General features: G+C 40.1%; 1 protein-coding gene across 1 annotated transcript in view; it reads right to left on the bottom strand.

Annotated features, from left to right (window-relative positions):
• LOC121339451 (protein NEL-like) overlaps positions 1-25,550 on the bottom strand; it is a 35,050-nt gene extending 9,500 nt beyond the window's left edge. Inside the window, exons 1-3 of the mRNA XM_041411224.1 lie at positions 25,370-25,550; positions 25,068-25,190; positions 6,889-7,039 (exon numbers count right to left, since the gene is read on the bottom strand). Coding sequence (XP_041267158.1) covers positions 6,889-7,039; positions 25,068-25,190; positions 25,370-25,424 — 329 coding nt within the window. The 5' untranslated portion in view covers positions 25,425-25,550. The remainder of the gene's footprint in view (positions 1-6,888; positions 7,040-25,067; positions 25,191-25,369) is intronic.
• Positions 25,551-25,669: the final 119 nt, after the last annotated feature.

The raw sequence follows: 25,669 nt of genomic DNA, 5'->3' as shown, positions 1-25,669 counted from the left end.
GCAGTTTTAAAGCCAGACTGTAATTTTCTGACTTAGGGCATTTTTGTTCAAAAATGTTGATCCATTCATTAAAACCAGATCTTTTGACAGAAACAAACATTCTTACAGCAAAACTTGTGGGGTCTTGGATGACAAGACTTGCTAAAATGGGAGCATGAGACAGAGCACATATATAAGATTCTCTGGAAGACTTTCTCAAATATCTTTAATGCCATGATTATTACCTATATGAAAGCAGAAATCCCAAGTGAAGAGAGCTCAAAAATTAGAAGAGGGTGTTACCCATATTGACACAGATTGTATAAACAGCAGGACAGCAAAACCATCCTCTCAAATTTCTATTATAAAACTGGTGCTCCACTTAAACTCGTATCCAACTTGGTGACCTCTCACACCTTTTCCCTGAAACTGGTGGGCTTTTCCACACTGGCTGGTGGGAACAGGCCTAGGCCAATGCTTCTTCACAGACTGCCCTGACATCATCTGCAAGGGTACTAACTGCAGGAGACAAAAGCATGCCAAGGAAGATTATGCAAAAAGGACAGCAGCAGGCCAGTGCTCCAGCCTGGGCACTGTTTCCTTTACTAGCAAGCACTTGCCAGGCACTGCCAACAAATCTGCATCAGCACTGCATCAAGCGGAGAGAAGACAAAAAAAAAAAAAAAAAAAAAAAAAAAAAAGAGAATGGCATTCCTCAGGGAACTTGTCTAAGGTGAAAAAAAAAAACCAAGTTCAAGTTCCTACTCCAAATCAGGCAGAGCAGAAATTAATTGTGAGAGGAAAATGCTCTGAAGCGTCCCAGCCAGACACCTACTGATCATTCTGGCATTTACATCTCTCTTGTTTATTTTCTTCCACCACAAAAACAGTCATCCACTTCAGCTTTGTTTCAACACATCTGCTCCTTGCACTGGACAGATATGGGGAATAGCTGTGGAGGAGGAAGGTGCATTCATGATGTGCTCAGGTGATGGAGCCCAGAGCTGGGACATGCATGGAGGAACACCCTCCTTGTTGGGATGTTCACAGGAGAGAAGAGCCAGGCAAGAGAAAACAGCAGGGCAGAGGCATCATCCACATACATTCACCTGCACAAGCTACTACTGCACAGCTTCTCTCCACACAGAAAGAAGCACAAGGTAGCAGTTAGGAAAGTGAGACTGCAACACCCTGATGTGGAAGTTAGGAAACAAACATGTGAGGCTGTTCAAATTCTTTCCATCACTGTGCCACTCAGTGTCTGTACTCAACTCTAATAAAGCAGGTGGGGAAAAAAATGTATGTCAATAAGATATTGTTCTTACCAACTCCTTGCAGCACCTCATCTGATTTCAGTGGGACAGCTGTGGTCTGGAAGCCTTTGCTTTGGAAGGCTTTGAAGTCCAGACCCTGCCTCTCACCTGAGAAACCTCTTTGCTTACCTCCCAAATTTTGAGGTCAACCAAATCAGGGAGGCAAAATCTTGCCTTACCCCCACTGCAGTCTACGTAGCTTCTGCTGGATTTAGTGCTACGATCCAAGAGCCCGTGGACATCACAAGAGCAAGATCCTCCAGCCCATCCAATGCTACTGCTGATGACAAAGCAAGGCTTCCAGCTGGCCTTTCCACAACTCTCATGGGAGCGTAGAAGGAGCCAGAAGCAGGAACTGAGATCTCACCAAGTTCTTCAAAGCACTCCAAGGAAAGCTATTCTTGCAAAAGGTATTGGCTTGGTCTTGGAAAAATTCAACCCCAATATTACAGCACATTTCCCATGCCATTCCTATTTGAGCCATGGATATGAAATCCAATTCCCAAATTTAAGAAATAATTCTGAAACACTAATTCATTGAGCAATTGCTCTCATTCCTCTCATCTCTCTCACTAACTCAATTTATCAATATATAATGTATATTCCATTTTATTCTCACTAATACATAGTCCTAGGAATATGAATCTTGCCTGCCTGAAGCTTCCTCTTCTACTAAAAATCAACAAGGGAACAGCTTTCTCAACTCAAACACTGTAAAAACAGATGGCTAAACCCCATGCCTCTCATTCACTTTTCTTGACAAGTTTCTCCAAGGAGAGCAAGAGGACTGCAAATACAATAAAGAACTTTCTAGTAGATGTATTTGTAAAAGAAAAAGGCAGTTTCAACATAACTGTTTCTATTTCCTACCCCAAAAAAATACAGATTTCTCCATTATTTGTTTGCTCATAGAAAGCCTTATAAACAACATGGGAAGAATAACAAAATCTGTCAAAACTCACATTTGAGCTATTTCAGTGGGGGTTTTCAATGTCATAGGAAAGAACAAATCTTCTGTCTCTTATTCAAGAAGGCCTAGTTACTAGTCTCAATTCAATAGGTTCCACATGCATATAAGCATTCTCTAAGATGTTCTCAAACTATTCACCCTGGATTAGCTGGCACAGCAGTGATTTACATTGGATAGGCTGGCCTCACTTGATTTAACATAAAGTTATGGAACAGTTAGGTGCATGAACTACAGGAACTTACATCCTACTTCCAACTTTTTTTTTAATTTTTCTTTTTTTTGGTCAGAGTATAAACTAAACTGAAGCAAAAAGAAACCCAAATCCAAGCAAGAGTGCCATGGTGTCAATCAATTTTATGATAACGTTTATAGCCAACACTCAAAGAAACAGGTCATTCCTAAAACAATGAAGGCATTAAACAGAGTGTAACATAAAATAGCTGCTGTACAAATATTTCCATCCAACCCCATACTCAGGGGTAGAAGTTAAATCTCCCAAACCAACACAAAAAGGAACTTTTTTCTTTTGGGATAAAGAGCCTGGTCAAGCTGTCAGAGTCTACAGAGAGAATCCTTTGTCCCACAGAATCTTCTCACGCACTGGCAAAGCAGTGAATGAATGAATGAATACACCTTTTTTGACACCTTTGATGAAACATGCAAACTGCATTAAAAGAATAGGAGACTGACACCAGAGAAGTTTAAAATCACTAGAAGCATTCAAAAGCAATTGACTGTCATGAATAAATTCCAGAGGGTTCATAATTATTATCAGACTAATAGGAAACAGAAACTAAGGTTTAATACCAAAAAAACAAAATACAGAACACTGCCTTCTCTCTTCCAACAAAGAACATCATGGAGTGTTCTAAAAAGAAGAAATAAGCTACTACCTCTTTTGGCACAGGGAACAGCATATACAGCTTTAACATTTGAAAATTAATCCCATATTACCTAACATCTGCTCTGCAATTATTGGCTTAAGTGGTGAATATTGGCTTAAGTGGTAAATACTGAAAGCTTTTCTCAGTGTAAGAATTTTGCAGCAGATTTTGTGGTGTCAGAGAGGACTCTTCACACTGCAGTCCAGAAATACTGACACTCATACATCAAAAGCAGGGAACATACAGTTCCACCCCTATTTTAGTACAATGGTCAAATGAGAGAACAAAATTCATGCACCAGGAATTCACCTCTGGCAACTTATCTCCTTGTAGCATAAATCAGTACGAGAGGAAATGTCACAGATAAGTTCCTCCAACATACCGAAAGAGGTTTGAAACTGTTGTACAGTACAGCCCATTTGACAGCAGATAATCACAAGACACCAACTGCTGTGAAAACAAATGCTAAGGAAGGCACAAATTGAATAAATTAGTAGAGATACAAATTAAGTGTAGGAAATGCCTGTCCATAATATACTATTGATTTCAGTTCTCTGTTGCAGGATATAAAAAGCACTAACCAAAGGAAAGAATCATTAAACTACAACCCAGCAGTTTCATCCTTTAAGGGCCTAATATGCAGTACCTCAAGAGATATGAATGTAAGATTAGTTACATAAAGCCATCTAACCACAAAAGGAGGAAAAAGCTTTATTACCATCAGCTCCACTGTTGACGATTAAATGAAAATATGATGGAATAGCAAGACCAAACATATATTACAATCCCATCACAGAGAAAAATCATCTCTCTGCTGACTCTTTCATCAAGAAGAAGGTGAGACAAATTCAGAAGTGATGAGGGTAATACAGCTTAAACTGTGAGATGAAACACAGAGCAGTAAGTGTTTAACAATGTTTCTACTCAGACCTTAGGCACCCCTTCATTAACACAATTAAAAGTATTTACCTTGTTACCATGGAGTACAACACATTTTAGGCAGGGCATAGTCTGTGGTCAAGGTAAAGCCCCGAAGTCAAGAAGACATTTATAACTTCTGTCTTTCAGACATATGCCATATAAATCTGCCATATATAAAAGATAAGTTCAGCTGCTTGAAATTCATCTGAACAATTACTGATGTGTGATTTGAATTCCCTGACACAGCAAGAATTTTTTCTGAAATTATCATTCCACACTGTGCCCAAAACTACCACTGCCTGAACTCCTTGGCTGCTGTAATCAGTGGGGAAAAAAGCAATGTCTGTGGAAATGTATGGCCAAGTTAGGAAACAACAGTTACAGGTATTGTTTCAGATTCTTTCACTTTAATTTTAAAATATTTTAATACATTAAATACTACAGAAATGCATTATCATAGTAAGAAGGAAAGTCAGGTTTGAGACTCAATTAGGAAAAGAAAAAAGCATTTAAATGAGTATGAAAAGATAACTATATTTTCAGTAGATCATTTCAGGAGCATCTTTTTGTGATGACACCAACAGCCCAGCCTCAGCAAATGCCCAAGCCTGAGACTTACATGGAGAACTTCTGTATCTCTCTGATAGCCTAAGGACAGCATTCAACACATGACATTAGAACATGACATCATTAGAACATAACATTAGAAGGGAAACTTTGTGAGACTAGCCCTGTCAACTTCTTAAGATGCAAAGCCTTAAATAGTTGCATGATCATGTCTCAGTGGAAGTATTCATTCTTGATGATTCTCACAAGGGAACCAGCAAAAAGGAACAAAAATAACAACAACATAAAACTAGACAACACAGACTGAATCAGTCAACTCTGAATCACATAAATGATTTTAAGTTTATAAACAGAATTATAAATTTTAAAAACCCCTACAATTTAGGAAATGCCCTCAATGCAAATTCACATCATTGCACCAACGTCCCTAGACCCATGCAAAGAGAGGATGAGTTTTTACTCTAATTTATTTTCAAAAACACAAAGTATGAATAAATGCACTTTTTCCCACTTGTTAAACATTTTTATTTTCTTGTACCATAGAACCATTAGTTGCTATGAAAGATCTGTAAAATAAAGCATATGAAAGGGAACTTGTGTGATAACTAATTACATCCTTCAGTTACTGCCACTTTCAGCCTTCCTCACCCTCATTCAGCTCCTCACTGCAGAAATGTAAGAGATGTACAGTACAGAAATGTACTGACCTCTGCAAACTGAACTGCAAGGCAGCAGTTCAATGCTAGCGCAACTTTTTTTGACATCAGTGTGATAAAAGGCTGAAGCTAGTGCAAAGGAGCAGAGTCAGGTCTGGCATTGCTACTTTTCCCACTAACTCTGATGACTGCTGTGACAGAGACTTCACAAGAAGTTAAGAACTAAAAGAACTCTTACAGCCAAGTCCCCGGTCAGAGGTGGGCAAGGTCAGAGATGGAGATCCGGCACTGAAGAAGCAGCTATCGAATATAAGCCATCCAAATGCTTCCTTTGAACATCTACTTCCTCTTGTCTTCATTGTCACTCATCATAAAAGAACATTAAAACCACAAGAGAAACTGCACGAGATGCTTGTCTGGTTGCAGTATTACCCATACCTAGGTCAGCCCTCATTTCAGCTCAGTTAAACTGAGCAAACACTACTCTGGCACACAGACATCTCTCCATACACCCTAGCACAGAAGAGACCTGAATGCATTTATTAAAAGCCTAAGGGCACATCTAACACCATCCATCAGACATGTAACCACCCCTTTACAAGTTTGAAACCACTTTTATAAACTTGGCATAATGATCCTTGGGAATGTTCTTCTTGTTGTTGGTTTTGTGGTTTTTGTTTCGTTGATCTTTTTGTTTGTTTTTTACAAACAGCTAAACAGCAGAAGATGGGGCCTCTATGAAACAGAATAGAAATTGACTTGAGCATCTTCCAGCACAAAATTATTGTCACCATGCTTCCTAATGAAAACTTGCACACTCATGTAAGAGAAACAGACATTTTGCTGTGCTTGAACATGTCTCTTTTTTGGTTATTTTGTAGTGACACTGTCAAGAAAGAATTATGGGACGGTACAGAAGAAAATAAAAATAACTAGGAACCTAAAGCAGACCTCACCTGTTTCTCGTGCTAATGACTGTTTAGAAAGTGCACATTTGAAAACTCCTTTTTATTCTGTCAGAGAATGATAGGGAAGTTATCTTTAATAGCCATTACTCAAACATATATATAAAAAGTATCTTATTTCTCTAGCAGTCTTTATTCTATCAAAAGGATAATCCTTAAATGTTATGTGTCATTCACTTTAGTTTTTTAAAGCTGACAACATTTTGAGTAAAGTGCTCGGCCATTCATGGGAAGATGTAAACCCATAAAAAAGAAAAAAAAAAATCCTCCAGTTAAGACTTCTTGCATTGTTAAAAATAATGAAGAGGTGGACTTACAGGGCCAGGCTTTGTCAATCAGTGTAGCTATAGTGACATGACAGTTTTACACCAGCTGAGAATCTGGTCCTTGTGATTATGAACAACAACAGGGAACTGACTTTCCCATGCCCTTGGTGTTAAGAGCCATGAAAAGAAAAACCCCTCTTGCCCTTCCCTTGTGATTTTTTTATGAATCCACACAATGTACCTATCCAAACACTATAAATATTTACAAATTATCTACTACACAAAAATTTTGTTCTAATTTATGTTCAATTTTTTATTCATGAATTCATATACTTTCATTACCCAGCAGACAGGTACCAGTTCTTACCTGTGATCTAAATGGTGAATAGAGATAATAACCCCTGAATTCAAATGGGCTTGTTTTAAGGTCACCAGGATTGTGAATTCACATTTATTTCTTAACTTCTGAAAAAATATTTCAGCGGTTTCTGGAGATGCCTTCACATTTCTTGAAGTATCTAAAATAAACATGACAGGAAAAAACACTCAGTATAAAATCTTATGTTACTTTACATTCTCATTCAAATATCTTACAAAATAACAGGCTGTTTCTGAGAAGCACAATTGAACAGGCAAAAGCAGTGATCAAAGTACTAAAACATTAGTTTTGTATGCAATGGAAGCAATTTAAATGAAAGAGAACACATTTTCTAGGACACCTATTCAGTTCTGGGGAGCGGTGGTGTTTGTTTTGATCGGGGGTCATAACCCTTACTTTCTTCAGGAGTGGCCAGACAGTACCTTTAATATCTTATCCAAAGTTTGGGCTCACTAGCAGTGAACGACACTAGACATGAGCCTAAATCCTCACACGTGACCGGAGCAACTTTTTAATGACTTCTAAAAGATGTTAGGCCTAATAGCATAAATACATAAATAAATAAACTAATTTAAAAAATTTACTCAGCTTTAAGTAAAAATTTAAAAATTCACCATATTTCAAAATATTTTATTGCTAATTAATTGCTCTGTATCCATTTGGGTGGTATTTTCCTGCTGCTTCTTGCACAGGATGTCATGAACATTTGTTAGAGTACTGGCACATGTATACAATAAAGACTTTACTTTTAAAAACCCACACAAAGCCTAGACAGATGCAATATTTCTGCTGAATTTGCACATAACATGCATAGAAAATAAAAAAGGCCCAAGCTTAAAACCTCTAGAGAGATAATTTACAAATAAGATGTCAAATGCTAGAAAAATAATTCCCGATCTCCAGAATACATTAGACCAGAAAAAAAAATTAATACACATTTTTAATGCACAAAATCAATTCATTAGCATGTATAATCAAATGTATAAGAACTAAATCAATTCACAAGCTTCTTGTCACAGAAATTTGACCGCTCTGCTTGGCGACAGTAACTCAGGAACAGCAACAGAACTGGTGATTTTCTTATGGCGGCACTGGAGCTGAGCTCTCAAGTACGCCACTCTCAGCTTACACCACTGTTCTTAAAACAGTTTCATTCTTTAAGCTGGATCTAAGAAGATGCTGCTCTCCATTAACAGAAACAGTTTCTTTTGGTTTATGGATCAGGAATATTTAAATATCTGTTTAGGAAGTGCAGCAACCTGAGCAACTGTGAAGTCATAACCAAGCTCCTGAACAGTGTCACACCCAGTTGAATTTAATCGGTTTTTCACAAATGGGAATCCAAAAGAAAAAAAAAAAAGAAAACGTTAATTTCTACCAAATTCCTATGATATTCTCATAAGCAACTGGTGAAAGAAAGCATGTGCTTAACACCCCTACTCTTAAAGAAGGCCAGCCCATCCATTTATAACTATCCTCCCCTTCCCCAGGCCCTTTTATTCTAACTGGAGCTATTGGGATGCAAACACTGCACTACAGGTGGCCTGTGCTTTAGCAAGGAAACAAACCCTCACCATTAATAGACCAGAGCCACCCCAGTCCTCATCGCTCTGTCAGAGGCAAGGGAAACACAGAGCTGCCACAACACCACATAAGGGGAGTAATTTAAGAGGTCTCTTCAGGTCACCCTGAATCATTACCTGATCACTACACTGGATGAGAATTTTCCATCCTTTATGCTATAAAACCTTATCTGGGTACCCTATAATCATTCATTGTGGCCTCAGATAACCTTCTTGTATACAGACAATAGCAGCAAGACCTGATTGCATCATGCTGGCAGCCTAAATACTAAGGTTACCATCACACTAACTGCTGGAGTGTTACACTGCCAAAACACATGGCCATTCAGTTTTGGTATTGCAAATAGGTCAGATTATACTTGCTGCTCAAAAAAGCGACACAGCCTTTTGAATTATTACTACTGTTATGAAGCACAACATTCTTTGCTCAGGCACCAGGTGGATTTCTTAAAAGCAAGATGACTGAAAGGTCCTTGATCTGTCAGATCCATTCTTTTCACACTAACACAAGAGTGCAAATCCCTCCTTCCAATTGCCTCTGAACACTAGCAGTAGGTGCTTGATAGATCACCTGCTGTGCTCAATAAATATTGCTTCAGGCTTCTTCTTGATATTTGGCTCCTAGTAATCAGTTTAAGACCCAACAAAAATACCTTACTCGAACTAGGCTTCTTCCGTAATAGCTTGGAAAAATCAAATTGGTATATCTCAGACAATAATTTGCAGTTTCTCAATAGTTACATAAAAACCTCATACTGTGAGCATTTCCAATACACAAAGCCAGAGGCATAACTTTTTTCAACTTGGAGTGCAAAAATAAGCAGAGAATTAACAGTTTGAATTAGAAACTTGTCTCTAATCACAGAAACATGAAAGTGACGAAGAAACAAAAAATGCAAACTCAAAGCATGTCTCACTCCTTGCTCAGGCCAGATCCTTTAAGATCTAACATTGCAAAGCATCCTGAAAACCCAGCAAAGAAAACCACTGACCATAAGACCAGCAGGAACTCAGTCCTTCAGAAAAGAAGCTTAACAGCTGCCTGGGCTCCCAAAACTCCTCACCATTAGGACACATTTCCCCGCTCAGAGACAATCTGCAATCAGAGCTCTGCAGCAAATACCAACATCACACCAGCGTTCCCTGAAGGTGCCAAGAGCAGACAGTGTCATTTCAGTCATGTTTGTGAAATAATAATTACTGCCCTTTAACAAAGACAGTAAGTAACTTTCACCAGGACTCACTCCATAAGTCCAAAGGACTTCCACCAGTCCAACAGGTAGTGCAGAAAGAAGCAGTTTTACCCTCTGCAGTCACCAGCCTGTTAACTGCTCTCATCATCCCTGTGGTGACAACTGCATTCATAAAAATTTATGAGGAAGTATTACAGGCTACTGATCCAGACTTAACTAGTCCAGCCATGCCTCCTCACTAAGGGAAAAAAGTAGCCATGGACAGTTATGGGAGTAGCCATGAACAAGTTATGGGAGGAAAGTAGGAATATTTCCATACACAGTACCAGCAGCATACTAAATCACACTGTGGAAAGACTTGGGACAAGCCATTGACTACCATTCATATTCCACAATAAAACAAAACTGTTATTAAACAGAATGTGTGCCTTTTCCTAGCAAAGGTGTGCTCTCAAATTTTTAAGAGCACCTAAAAGTACACATACAGTATGAACTGAATTATAAAACAAATTCCTGCAGAATAGTCTTTGAAGGAGGAATTCTAACTAATTGAGCTCCACAGTTTGTTTCATGTGCACATAATCAGCTTTTAATAGCAGCATCTATAAATCAATTCCACATCTCACTGTAGCTCTGCTGAACTGTCCAAATTAAATTCTAGTGGTTTGTGAGAAGAAGGAGGGCTGAAGGCTAAAATGAGGCCGAGAAATATAATTGGCTCAATTTTGTTCCAATTTCGTACACTAGGAGGGATGAGTATCACAAGCATATATTCACATTCTGTCACTTTCCCATATTCAAGTTTTTGGTTAATATTTTCATAACTAGGATTTCACACAGCCTTCAGAGGGCAACTGTTTACTTTCTATGTTTCTTTTATTTAGGTAACAAATATAAACTAAGCTGCACCCAGCCAACCGGGCAGCATTCAAAGCCAATCCAATAGCAAAATCTTTATGAGGCTGACAATACAGCAGGATTTTAAGTGGAACACAGTGCATTCAAATTCAGGAGTTGCGTTCCTCTAATGAAAAATGAAGATATAAAGAAGTAAAACAACCTTTATTAGACCAAAGCCTTGCTAGACGTGATATGCATTAAATCCTTCAGTAGAAAGGCTGGTTGTTTTGCTATTTAAACTGATATATAAGATCAGCTCATAAAACATTTTAAACTACTTTACCTATAAATTTTTCTATTCCCTTCTCAAAGATTCGCAGTTGTTTCAGAGAGAACAGCAAAAAAAGCAGCTGTAGTTTTCCAAACCCACATAAACCTGAGCTGGATTCTCCAAGGCTGTAGGAAGGAGCTCTGCAAGAATCTGGGGGAAGTTGTTGCAGTTCCATCTGAAGTTTAAATACTAATCCTGTAAGACTCCCACTGGGGCCATTCCCAAAGGGTGTGCCTACTCTACAGGGCTCAGGAGCACTGCCCAGCTCCCAAACCTGGGTGAACTCTAAGACTACAACCAAAACGTACATCAGGATACAACCAGGTACATCCAGACCTCCATGCACCCAAGAGCCTCCCATAAACTGGATCCAACCTGGTCTCCCCTGAACAAACACTCACAAATGCCAGGAACGAGGACTCCAGTAATTAATATCCCAAGTGGCATGATCAGGACCTTGGGATAGCCCACAGACAGTTTAGGGACATAGCCCACAAACTGCCCTAGTAGTTTTGACATCCCCATGATGTGGTGTTTCTGCCTTCTTACTTCCACTGAAGAAATGCTTCAGCAAGGATGCATGCAAATAGAAATGCAGTAGATGAGAAGGAGAAAAGGAAGAGGGCAAAATGCTCTGCAGCTGAAACAAAACAATCGAAACAAAAGCTGACTTGAAGCCAAATCATTAAATCAAATAAAAACAAGAGGGAAAATGTCACAGTTTGTTCTTGCAGCATTTGGGGAGGTTCCAACTGTCTTTGCTTTGTAGCTTCCTCTGTTCTGAATGTCAGCTACAGCTTTGGTGTGTCATCCAGCAAGGGCTTTCCTCCAGCTCAAACCAATATGCAAAGTCCCACAACTCACAATGGACTGACACAAAAGACTACTAGAAGACCTGTTTCTAACACATTTTTCCCCAATTACACTGGCTGTTCATACTTATGTCCTTCAAAATCAGTAATCATATCACTCCTGGACAAAACACTGGCTCACCTATATGCTACATACTTTGATGTTTAAAGTCATTTGGCACAGCTGAGAACAAATCCACTGTGGGACAAGAGGAGAGAAAGGTATGAGAGCCTGGACAGCTAGGCTTGAATCAGGATAGACTTTGCAAACCCATGACGGTCTGTGGAAAACAACAGCAGTAATATAATACATATTCCCTATGAACTGACAATATTACCATTGAAATATGCCTAGAAGCATTCTGCAAGAGATGACACAAAACAGGTTTAGGGGTGATTATACTATTGGCTGGGTTAAACCTCTGAGCTTATATACCAACCAGCTGCTTCTAGAAACCAAGACAAGTCAGATGGGACTGAATCGTTCTGCAATGGATTCAGTACTACAGCTCTCTCAGTCTTAACCTGCCAGAGCACAATGCTAACACATTTAGATATCTTTCATCCTTCCTTGGGCTGTTATCCCTTCAGCAAAGAGGGAATTTGCACCAGGATTACAAGTGGGAATCATTTCCTGTAATGTAAAGCAGCCCAGCTGCACCACAAAAAGTCAGGCATGCTCTTCCAAAAATGTCAGGCCCATGAACAAGGATTTCATGACTTTTGGACTGAGTAGGCAAAAAGGCAATAAAAGATAAACAGTTATAGAACAGGTTCTGGTGACTGCATCTGGAATAGCATGTTTCTGACAATTTTTCAAACCTTTTGCAAATGACAGGATAAGAAACCTAATTGCAGGCAAAGCTGAACTTTGAACATGTAGGACTCCAGATTAGAAGTCTATATTCTCAGCACAGGAGGCAGAAACAGCTGATTTGCTAACAAGCAATACAGATCCTGCCACACTGGTAGCTCCTATCAAACTACCACAGAAATTGAGAATGTGCTCTCCTGAACATTTCTGAAGCGAATTTTAGAAATGTATAGATCAACACACAGGGAAGCACCACACATACAAAAGTACTATCAGGAATTTTTAAAGGCATTCATAATACAGAAAACTTCTGTTGCTTGCACACCAAAAATACTATCCTTTTCACAGCACCTGCCATCATGCTAGATACTATCACCAGGAGAGAAGGTGCTACTCAGTGGGGACCTATTACATGACAGCAAAATAATGAAGATAAAAGACTACTTTTCTTGTTACTGAAATTCCACTCCTCGGAAATTAAAATGTGTGCTGCACCATGTATTTACTATTGTAATGCTTTCTGGTGATTTATAGGTTACAGGTTATAATTTATAAGATGCAATAGCTTTTTTGATTAGCAGTTTTTCCTAGCCTATACTCCAACACTATTCTTCAACCCTTTTTAAGTTTTGAAGATGCTTTGTATGTGCTCCTTCATAGGTAGGATCACGTACTGCTACTTAGAATTATGTTGTTTATGTTTTTCACAGCCAATACCACTATAAAACTTACTGTTTGAACAAGGACACTGATGTAGCACAGAGTGGGATTTCTTTTATTTCTTCATTTCAATGGAGGTCCCAACTATATTTAAAAGGTTACAGCTACTGTAGCTTTATAAATACATATGTTCATATAAACATATAAAACTAAACTCTGTTTAGGCACAAAACAGCTTTCTAGAAGCTGCTTTGAGAACACCTTGAAACCTGTGGAGAAAATCAAGCCTGCCTTGTTTTCCTTGCAGCTGCCATCTGTGGCATATGCACCTAGTTATGCTTGGTTGCATACTGTCACATGAGGACTTTGTGTCAAACTGACCTAACAACAAACAAAAATATCACACCAAGAAATGCTGTTAACACTGGGATGTTGAAGAGCAGAAGAAAAACAATGCATCACCTTCCAGTCCTACTAGTACTGTAATAAGGGCATGACACACACGAGAACTGCTAAAAGACTGATTTTATTTTCATTGTATAGCATGGCCAGGATTTTAACAGTTATTCAATTCATAGCAAAAGGGGAGGACAGGAGGAGGAGAAGGAGCTAGTGTTGCCAGCCTTTCCCAAATGAAAAGTAGGCTACCAGAGGTAAACAAAGCCCAATCAATTAAAAACAATAAAGTACAAACTTAATGGCAATAATAAATCATGCAAGCAGATTATGCTAGATGTAGATCAAGCTTCATCACATGCCCTACCCTTCTCTCTGAAGGTATGACACAACTCAATTTCCCAAATATATCAGATTCCAGTGGTGAACTATCATACAATGACAGACTGTATAAGATCAGCACCCACCACGGCACCTCTGAATTAGGATCATGCTTGGTGTAGGCAATCCAACACCCTCTCAGCAACACACCACGTCTCCCCCTCACTTGGTTCTCACTGTGCAAGTGTCAGTAAGACTTACTCATGCTCTCTGCTCAGTCATTTTCTCTCAAAACCTCCTTTTGTTGCAACGAGTATGCTGTTTCTGAGGACCTAACTCCTCACGCCTGTGTTTCACAGATTCATTTAGGCTGGAAAGGACCTCTTGAGATCAACCAGCCCAACTGTAATCATTTGTGGATGACCTAGAAAGTTTACCTTTTTTCTCCAGGAAGAATCTGTTTCTCCCTGTTGGAGGATTTGGATCTCTCCTCATAGTTTTCCTTCATCCCTGGCTTACTAGGGTATAACTGGTTTTTGCCCACATTAGTGTTAACTGCCTTCAGCTAATGAAAAGTCTATCTGTTAAGAATTTAAGTGCTGATTTCTTTTCACACAACACAATGGTGAGCTTAAGAAAACATTAATACGAGGTCATTTTGCAGATGACCACAGCCATGCAGTCTGCAGGAAAGATTAACTTCTGACACAAGAGAATGGCCAACAGCCACTGACAGAGATAAAAAGCACCAGAAAACTTAAACCTGTATCCTAACAGCAAAAATAGAGCAAGCAGGGCAGGAGGAAGGAGGCCACCAGTGGAAAAAATTGTATCTGAATATGGACATGTCCAACACATCTGTTGTTAGCCACAGGTCTTCAGCAGCAGACTGAGCTAAGAGTGGCAGATGGGGGAGAAGGCTGAACTGTACTGAACTGTAAAGAGAATTCAAGCACTACAGAAACAGGAAGTGACAGAGAGACCACACCTGACGGTAGAGGTAGGACACCAATACCACCAGCCATAGTGGCACACTTGGAAAAATCTCTACTCATAGGATATTTGTTTTGATGCCAGAAAAAGGAAAGAGATGTTTTTGAACTGGGAATATTCAAAAGGAGAGACAAGAACAAGTCAGAGGAGAGATATCAAAGAATACCATATACACCACTCAGCTGTGAGCAGAACAGAGAGGTAGAAAATACATGGAAGGCTTGAGCAAAGCTTTACCAGAGATTTCAAGAAAGCTGGGAAAGACCAGAGTTCAGATTCTCCAGAAGTTCTCATTTAATTCAGGTATTAACGGAGTCCATCCTTCTGTGAATGTGCCCACTAGCCCTGATGAATCAGCTACAGGTTTAAATTCATGCTCAGTGTATAAGCTTGAATGAGTTAAAATTATAAAATATTTCCAGGCTCTAATTTGCTCTTGTAGGCTTATTTTAGCCCAGCATCATCAAAATATATGCAAGTGCACCATAGAACAAGTTTCGGGAGAACACAAAGGCACTGGTTTGATAATTGTGTGCCAGGTGTTTGATGCCACTTTGTGTCTTTGAAAAACTCTCCCTATCTGCTCAATTTCACCAACACTCCCACTATCCAGAGTGCAGAAGGACTTAAAGGGTCATCCACCTATTCCTTAGCCTATTACCTGAACAACTATGTGCAGTGATTACAGCATAGCTAATCATTCCTAGACATTTTATTTCAGGCTATCTTCTAAAAAAAATCAAAAGTATGGAGATTTCCACCACTTCTTCTCAGCAGCTATTGCACAATCTAAACTAGTTCAATGTGAAAGTCTCCTTTTATCTTAAATCCTCTCCATTTGTAGTATCATTACATTACTCTTAGCTCTCCCTCTTTGAATACTAAATAATTCCTTCATTTTAAACCGCTAAGAATCTTCTAATACTAGACACTTATCATACAACACTTTTGTCATTTCTTGGACAAGCTGTACATGCTCAGGTTCTTTCAAAAGCTTTCTTACTAAGCCAGTCCTTTTGTTACTGTATAATCAGGTTTGCTGTTTTTCTCTTCAGTCCCTGCAATTCATTGATATTTTTCTGAAATGCAGAAACCCAGAGTGAATGCAATAACCCAGACACATCATTTTTTTTTTAATTCAACCTCCCAGATCTCTTACTCCCATATGCTTTCCTTATGCTAATGGTGTGTGCAAGGATTCTTAATAAGAGCAACACTGAACAGGGTACACAAGGTTTTCCTCAAGTCAACCCTCTTCCTTGAACGAGAGCTGAGCAAATCTAGGCACTATTTCCAGTTCAAGGCATATTACTTAATGTTACAGAAAATCTTAAGAGTGCCTTTGGAACAGCTGGGGCACAATATGCAAATGCATGCTTAGGGAGTTATTAAAACACAGATTATTGACCTCAAAATTAGAAAATATCCTTTGGAACCCTTCTGGATCATTGCACAGCTGTATCTAGAGACTGACGGATATCCAGACAGAGTCAAGGCTGGTGCATGTCATCTTCACATTTAGGATAAACACTATGGATGTTACCACCAACTAATTATACTTAAATAAGCATTTATGCTAGGGAAATTGTATAAACATTGCTCTAACAGAGTATAAACATTGCTCTAACTCCACAATTGGAGGTCTTTTCATTATTATACTCCACGTTTTCAGAGCAGGAAATAGCCACTCAAATTCCACTAAAAGAGTTTTCAGTTATGGATCGCTAGCAATATTGATTGTAATGGCTCCTTTGGAAACATTACAGTCTATCATAGCAATTTTGGTGCTGCAGCAAATATGTTAATCTGCTAAAAGCCTTTTGAACATTGCATCTTTGGAAGCCTCTTTCTGTCTGCTGGTCCTTTTAGATCATTCCCATTGCTTTAGCACCTTGCAAGAGCACAAAACTTCAAGCAGCTGCTCATGAGATGACTCAAGCTGAAAGTCACTTAGTTCTAAGTTGGTGCGTCTCTCTGAAGTCATCAGCATCACACACACCCCCAACAACAAAGCCGGCACCAAAAAAACCAAAAGCAAATAAAACGTTAACAAATAATAAGAATTTTTTGATGTGAAATTCTGCCATGTTGAAAATGGCTACAGAATATTTTTTTTCTATCTGAAGTACCTAAGTGAGCATTCATAGTAGGAGTTTATTGTGGAAAACATGTCCAGGCAAAAATAATTTTAAAACTTAGTATAAGTAGAAAGCACCTTTATATTTCTCCTCAGATTTTCCTGAGAGGAAATAATTTGGACAATGCCAAGATGGAAAAAAATAGGATTTCTTAAACATTGAGACAAAATATAGGGGAATTTAGGAAAAAGAGATGGACAGAAAAAAAAAAAAGAGTCTAACAGTGAAAAATCCTTTTTCACCCCTTATTCAGCTGTACCTTAGCAGTATAGGTAGGAGAATACAGCTGCTCAGTGGATCTGCACCTTGGCACAAAACCAAATGGGACGAAATAGAGGGAAGAGCCACTACAAAGAATTACAGTTTTCCATGACAGCTATATAAAATTTCCAGCCCTTACCAATGGTTTTAAATTACTTATGAGCTCAGTGCTGTACATCCCTTAAGACTTAGTGGAAACAGTGAAGTTAACCATACCTGGCACTATTTTTCCAAGATAGCACCTGTATACCCTGGAGGATACAGACTAGAAGAACATAAGCTGGGGAGGAGGGGAGAGTAGAAAACCTATTTCCCACATCTTATAAGCAAAAAGTAGAGGGAAAACACACATTGTGATTGATCCAAAAGGGATGTGTAGGAAATGCTGCTGTCCTTTGTGGTATCTCACTCAAGAATGAGCCATGCTGCAGTGGGGGAAGAAACCATAAAAAAAGAGAAAGATTAACCTAGCAAGTCTCAAGCACACTTTGTGACTACAGAACTATGCCACAGCAAAAGTAATTACATAAGGGTAGCAAGACCTCATTTTCCTCCATCACTTCCTCTTGCTAATGCAATCCTCCCCCAGCAATATGGAAAGATGCACTTGACAGCTACCTAGAAGGGTCACTGTCCTCCCTCTCAGGGCACATGTGCTGCATTCTCTGTGGCACACAGGACACAAGCGGCCTGCTGTCAACATCACATCTTTTAACTTCAGCCAACACCGCTGCCCCCTGCCACACTGCCAGGAGAGGCTGCCAGGTGAGCAGCCATCTGCACCTGCCTGCTCTTGACAGGGATATCAACATGGAGAGAGGCTCTTTGGCCCCACTCCTCCAACCATCAGGGCCCTTCTCACGGCACCAACCAGGGCTCTGCCCCACACCCCCACACGGACACTGTTGTAATGTATTCCCCTTTCATACCTGCCTGTCCTACGAGCCATACATTACACTCACCTTCAGCTTTCCAACAAAAATGCCAGCTGGAGCCTTGAGATAATACAAGCCCCAACAAGGATTTTGAGTTTGCAATATTCTAGAAGAGTCCTCATTGTAAAGGCTCGAAGAAGCAAATGCAATTCTGTCTGCTGTTAGTCAGTATGAATTGTTTGGGGCAGTACTGAATGTATAAACAATACACGGTTATTTGCATTAACATGAACAACCAGACACTGATTAAAAAAAAATTTAGAGATTCATCATTGTCCCAGTAGAAAACAGACCCCCAGGGATTTCAGTACAACCTGGCTGTGGAAAGCACAGGCTCAAGTCCACTAGAACACAGTAAAACACAACATTGCTTTAAATTGAGTCACACCCTGCTGATAAATAAATGCAGGTATTAATTCACTCCAAAGGCTGAAGTATCAGAGACTGGAGATGTTAGCTGTCCTACCAAGCCCAGGCAAAGCCACCAAAGTCATGCTGGAATTTAACAGACTGAAAGGTGACAAGAGCCCATATCAAGACACATGAAAAGAGAGTAGGAGTAGGAAGAAAAAAAAAAAAAATCGGGAAAAAAACCCAAAAACAAACAGTCAAACAAAACAACAACAACCAAAAAAAATTGCTACAAGCAACAGACAACAAAAAAATAAAAAAAAAAAAAAAAAAACAACCCTAAAGGCTTTAAAGTGAATATTTAATCTCTGAGCTTATTACCTTTCCCTCCCCAGAAAAAGCCCACTGCAGAAAATCAAAAGAAAACAAAACAAACAAACAAACAAAAAGGACAGCAAAATAACATTTTGTGTAAAATACTTTCCTTGGAATGAATAATGACAATTTTTAGAGCTGAACTTAAAACAACTTTGTTGCTTAACACTTATACTTCTGTGATACTAATGCCTAATACACACTCTCAATGACAATATTTATTAGAAACTTTCAGCATAAGACAGTTGCAATCCCCAGTTGCCACAGGCCAAGTTATATGTCAGTCCTTAACATAATGTGTCAACTCTGCACTAATGACTACATTCAGGGATTACAAGCTTTTCTTCTCTCATTTTCTGTATCTGCTGTACTTTAGGTTTCCATTCACTTTCCATTTCTCAGCCCTATCCTCTGCTATACGATTACAAGCATCAATCAGAAGCTCAAGATATTTAAGTCTTTCTTCCATAACTTTTTCTCCTTTATTTTACAGATAAACCAGCACAACCAGTTAGCAAGCAACACAATCTCCAGTTCTGGGCATATTCATGAATATTCTGTAGGGGCAAGTGCATCATAGTTCTCCATGCATTAAAATCCATGGTTTGGGATGGAAAACTGATGCAGGATCCTTATATGCCATCTCCTTTTTTTGGGTGGGGTCTTCAAGCAGCAGACACTTCCTAGAAGAGGTTGCTGAATACTAAGTTCCTCTGGAGCAAGGGTATGTCTCAGAGGAGCAGCTACACCAGCAAAGGCAGCCCAGCTTGTCAGGGCTCTCCTGCTCTCCTTCAGCACCCAGCCAGGCTCCCCAGCAGCATTAATCACAATCCTGGCAGTGCCCTACCACAATGGTTACTGTTTGCACAGGTGCAGAGGTGACTTTAGAAAGTTCCAGAAGTGAAAGGCAGCAAAGGGAAAGCTTATGCTGTCATTCCAGACACACCAAAACCATTCTGGCTACCACACTGTCACAGAGCAATTGCTTACATTAGGCATTTCTAACATCAAAAAACATGCCAGTGCCTACTGAAATTCAACTTTGATGAAAACTTCTGTTATCTACAGATGATTTCTACAATGGAGGTCCCACATTTTGAGGATTCAGTTCTTCTGAGTGAAAACATGCAAGACAAAAAAAACCTGCAGATAAGTATTCACTTTGCAGTCAGCTGAGACAGTTGGCAACATTAAGATCCTCATTCCCACCTGTCTGTTACCTCTCCTCTGGGAGATGGATGCAGCTGGAGAAAGGGGATTTTACAGAAAGGGGCTGTAATCCATGTCACTGCAGTCAGCCAGGTTTGGTCCTGAAGCTGGCTGATTTTGCCATCAGCAGACATGGGAACACTCGTATAATCTCTTGCTTTGGAAGAGTTGTGGGGACAGTAACATCTAGCTTCTGGGCAGTGATGAGCAGCTGGGAACAGTAATATTTTCAGCAGGCTCAGCTGGAACCTGGAGAAAGCACCTGCCCACTGTTTCAATGACAGGTGGCAAGGAAAAACAGTGTGTGTTGTGAAGTGCATAGGCAAAGTAAATCCTATTTCTGTGACAAAAAGTTTACTCATCTCTGCTTTTAAGGCTTTTTTAGCTTCCTTATTTAGTAAGTGTCCAGAGATGACATCACGAAACAAAACAGGATGAACTTTACAAAGGGATATAAGATAGAGTAATATTTTCTTGCTAGTATTTTAAAATAGCACACTAATAATCCAGTCATACAACAACAGATAACACATCACTTATACCAAGAAGCCTGCTTTAGGGGTGTTGTTTTTTTTTTTTCTGCCAGCATTTTGTGCCAGCCAGCACCACTTCAAACAACAGCACTGCTGAGTCCTTTCATTCATCCCACTGACAGATTAAATTATTTTCTGGTGTTTCATAGCACATCTCAATCCCCATCAGACTATACCATATTTTGCCTCTAAAATCATCCCTCCTCTGAATAAATTTCAAATTCTACATCCAGATACATAAGCTCTCTCATTTTCATGACTGACATGTCCTTTTTATCTTTTCCTTAAATGCATGTTTCTGTGTTTGTAACCATCTGACTGCACTCTTCTGTCCACCTTTTAGCCTATCCTTTGAAGAGAATATACACCCTTTGATGGGCATATACTGTCCTTACACATCACCTGGCTTTCATTTGTGTTGCCCCTCATCCCTTGGTTTACAGTGTACCTTCCACCACTCTCCATTGGTGCTGGAGGCAGTTGGAAGGTGTCTCTATCACTACCACACACACACCTACTGTTTGGACAAAAACAGTCTGATGAACAGTATCTGCTCTCAACAAGAGACCCAGAAAGACTACTGAAATACTCTATCTATAAAGTACAAATAATGCAGAATTCAAAAGGAGGGTGACAAAATGTTATTGCCTAGTGAAATGCCAGAGACCAAGTTACTCTTGCAGCCCTTCTTTAGATTACCACACCTCAGAATACTATTTCCTACTGCCACTTGAAATATCTAGCTTCACTGGAACCTTGCCTGAGTTTCATGTTATATCTCCTAGCACAGACTGGAGCCAGTCATCCAAAACCCTCCTCATCCTTCAGCCTCTGTTGTTGTGGTTTTGTCTGCTTCTTCAAAGTCCCCTGAGGTTACATATGCAACAAGCGCTCTTGAAGCAATACAATTTCCACATTTGCATAGGAAAATAGCTACATTTGACTTTCATCTTCACCTATCTCCTCAAATCATATTAATGCAGTCTCCTTACAAAAAAGAACTATAAGAATGACAATGTGTATTTCTCCAAAAGCTGTTTTTAACTACATTAATTACACTTCAGTCCACCCATCTGGTTTGGGCTTTACCCAAGTGTCATCCCTGTTTGGCAAAGGGAGGAACAAAGGTGTTGAAAATTTCACTGACTTACATAAACAGTTGCCAACAGAGAGACATTAGTGACATAGATATTCTGACTTCTGTTCTGCTGCTCTGACCAGCAGAGGAGTAATTTTCTTCTCAACATATTTTGACATAATAATATCTGCTGTTGGCTAGAAAGTGCTGGCAGATGTTCACATGCAGCAACACTAACATTTTTGAAGGCTTCCTCCTGTTTTCTATTAATAATTGTATCTTCTCACAAGCAACACTGGAACATTTTACAATTACTTTGCAACTCACATTTCCAGAAAAAGAAGTCCCTGCAGCTAACCAGACACAGATTACAGTGGCATTCTGTTGCTACCATTCATGACAACCAAGGAGCACCAGACACCTAAAAAGCTTTAGAATCCAGCACCTAAATCTGCTGAAGTCAAGTACACACACACACAAAAAAAGTCCAAGTAACAGCAGATTTCAAATGGCTAACATTATTTCTAAATCACGGCGTGACACAAGACTGTATTAGCATAATCTAAATTATCTGGACTGGACAGTGGCAGACTAAAACTACGTTTAAGCAGTAACTGATTACTGTCTTACATGACCTAGAAATACAAGTACTTTTGAAAAGTCACTTACACAAGGGAGAATTTGCCAGAACAGCCAATCAGATGCTAAACCTCTATATTGAAAATTGATGCTACATCTAATTAAGCAGTCAAAACTGATTTTTTGCCTAGAAACTGAAGAGACTATTCTGCTTTAACTATATATAATTTTCCTATCATACATCTTTAATTGTCTATTACCTGTTGGCAGTTCAACATGCCACATTCATAATTTCCTTCTAAAACAGAACAGCATTTAGGACGTCTCAATGGTTTAAGCTTATGGCTTTACATCAGTTGAAAATGAGGTCTATCAAAAATGCAACATACTAAAGTGTTGTAAATACGTATATGATACAAGAAAAGATTTGCTATCTGAAGAAACCAAGAGGCAAAGGATGGATCACAAGTCAGAGCTTCCAGACTAAGTTCACAGATCATTTAAAGTAACTTACATCATTCTCACAAAATCTTTTCTGTCTAGGACTAAGGCTTCAGCTGGAATAAGGAAAAATACACACAGACAAACCAAATTTCAAAGCAACACACACACGTATTTGAAATTCACATACTTCAAATACATACATTAAAAGGTACACATTGCAGCAATGTTCCTAAAGTGTGAGTTCTAAGAGCAGAACAAAAATTACTAAGTGGACCCAGTGGTCTGATCAAGGAAGGAAATTTCTCTATTTCTAAATGCAAGCTCAAAAATTAAAATCTCTCTGCTCAGTAAGGACTCCATTTACCATAAGCAAATCAGTAGTCATCTTATGCAGTAGCAGGGAAAATTATCTCCAGTCCTGCAGGGCATTAAAGACTTCCTAAGGGACACTGAGTGACTTCAACCACCATTTAGAAACAAGTGTTTTCATCCTTGTTATTCCTCCAACTGTTCTCAACAAAATAAAAAGACTTCTGGGAAAATTTAAAACTCCTGTCTTCTTTTGTTACAAATAAACTGCTAACCCATTTGGGAACTATGTACACTTGCAATTGCAAAGAATGAGGGCAAAACTTGAAAAAAAGTAATTCTTTAGTAACCCAGTAATATTTCCCAGTGTCCTGACACTGGGAAAATATGCCAGCAAGTCTTATTCTTCCAAACCTCAAATCCTGCTACCACTGAAGACAAAGTGAGGTTTAACTTTCCCCCACTCCCTCACTATAGCACAATGGGGCTTCAACTCAGAACCATGCCTTAAAAATTACACCTGTTTTAGGACACGACACCAATCCCACTGGCACACAAATGTATTAACATGCTAAGCAGTCACCCCCTTCACAGAGGTCTCTGCTCTGCAGCCACAATGTTCACATCACAGACATTTAAAGCCAGCATGTGCCAGTGTTTCTTAGCGCATATGCCCATGTGTCTCCACATTCATGTCCATAGTGACACATGCTGGCAGTTCCAGGGAAGAACACCGCTAGAGAGGTCACTTAAAAAAAATAAATAAAAAAAAGCCTTTGGCAACTATTAGCTTTCTGATAAATTATCTCATTAATGCAAACATGAAAAAAATTCTCTTTCCAGATCCTATCTCCCTTGGATCATAACTCTTCTGTATGTGAAACACAGCCTCTTGCCTGTTGCACTAGAAATCTGTTCGGATCCAAGCTACACTCCTGGCATGACACAAGACACCAACAATGAAGTTCCCCTATCTTGAAAGTGCAAGCTGAGGTGAAGATTTGCTTGTTTTTCCTCAGATGTTGAGCCACATTCCGTATTATGCTTAGTCATAGATTATAAGGAGCATTTAATCTTTCAGAGAAGAGACTTGCTTCTAAGGGCCAGTTTTCAGCTTTTTTTTTTTTTTTGCATTAAGATAGACTTGGAGTTTTTTTTCCTAAAAATATTGTTGATTCCAGCTTCATTTAACATATCAGTATGTTATTAAAGTGCAATTTAAAAACACACTGACAATGAGCAAGTGTATGGAATGTAAGCAATGCCAATATATTCAACAAGGTATTGAGAGTTATTTTACAGTATTTTATGAATTACAATATAAGAAAGTATAATAATTTTTAATAACCTCTAACAAAACTCCTAAATGTATTTTTGGAAGAGACAAGACTACTATTTTATTTCTATTCCCACTACAAACAAAGAAACAATCACAAGCACTAAAAGAGACCAAAACTCATTCATTGTTTCTCAGAAGCACCAAAAGGCCACTTTTCTTTGGCAAAAAAAAGGCTGGTCTTATTTCAAGCCGTCTGCCTCCCTCCTTCGGGGCACTTCATTTCAACATTTTGCTCGACTCACATAAAACTTTCATTGAGGTTTTGCTTAACTGGAACTGGGATATGTTTAGCGTTTCCCAAGTAAAGCAGTAGAGTGGGTGGTGCTATTATTCATCACCGCGCCCCACGACTCACAAAACATGCCATCTGCCATCCCCGTTCCTGCTGTACTTTAATTAAGCGTCTACCAGTCAAAGAAAAAAAATGGGGTGAGAGGAAAAAAAATTATGAAATAATGGGAGTGGGGCGGTAAAGAAGAGTGGAAGAAAATCGAGCAGGAAGGGAAGGTACGGGATCCCGAGGTCTCAAAGCAAGCAAACCTCTTGCGGTGGGGGGACCTGGGGAGACGCGCCCCGAGTGCGGCGCCGGAGCCCGACGGCCGCGGCCGGAGCTGCGGGGCCGGGGCGGCCGTACCTGTGAAGAGGAAGGCTTTGCTCCCGTTGTGCAGCCCCGGCACCTGGCGCACGCCCTCCGTGGAGCCTCCCAGCTGTAGCTCGGACAGCACGTCGATCTGCAGCGAGGGGTCCACGCCAAAGCCTGAAACTGACCAGAAAGTGCCGTCACCCACCCGCCGACACCGCAACTTCCCGAGCGCCCCCGCAGCACCTCCGCCGCTCTCCGCACCTGCGGCTGCCCAAGGGCCAGAGCATCGCCGCTGCGAAGCTCCGCCGGCCCCGCTCCCGGGTACTCTCCCGGCGGGTCCAGCATCCGCCTACCTGGCCCCAGGCAGAGGAGAAGGCAGAGCGTGCTCAAGCGGATGCCCGACTCCATGGTACAGCGATGCGCTCAGTCCATAGTCCCCGTCTCCGGCTGCTGCAAGCGAAAAGCCTCCGGGGCACGGGCTGGGTCCCTCCCCGCCTCTCACCGAGCGGCGCGGACCCCGCGCCGCCCCGCAGCGCGCATCACGGAGGGCGCCGCGCCGCCCCGCCGCCGGCCGGAGCACACAAAGGCGAGGGTGGGGGGCGTGCGGGCAGCGCAGCCCTCCGCCCGCGGGCAGACAATGGGGAAGCCCGGCG

Source organism: Onychostruthus taczanowskii, unplaced genomic scaffold (assembly GCF_017590055.1).
Source record: "Onychostruthus taczanowskii isolate IOZ18803 unplaced genomic scaffold, ASM1759005v1 scaffold35, whole genome shotgun sequence".
NCBI classification, from domain to species: domain Eukaryota; kingdom Metazoa; phylum Chordata; class Aves; order Passeriformes; family Passeridae; genus Onychostruthus; species Onychostruthus taczanowskii.
The sequence above is the reverse complement of the archived record's forward strand: the minus strand, read 5'-3'. Positions and strand labels throughout refer to the sequence as shown.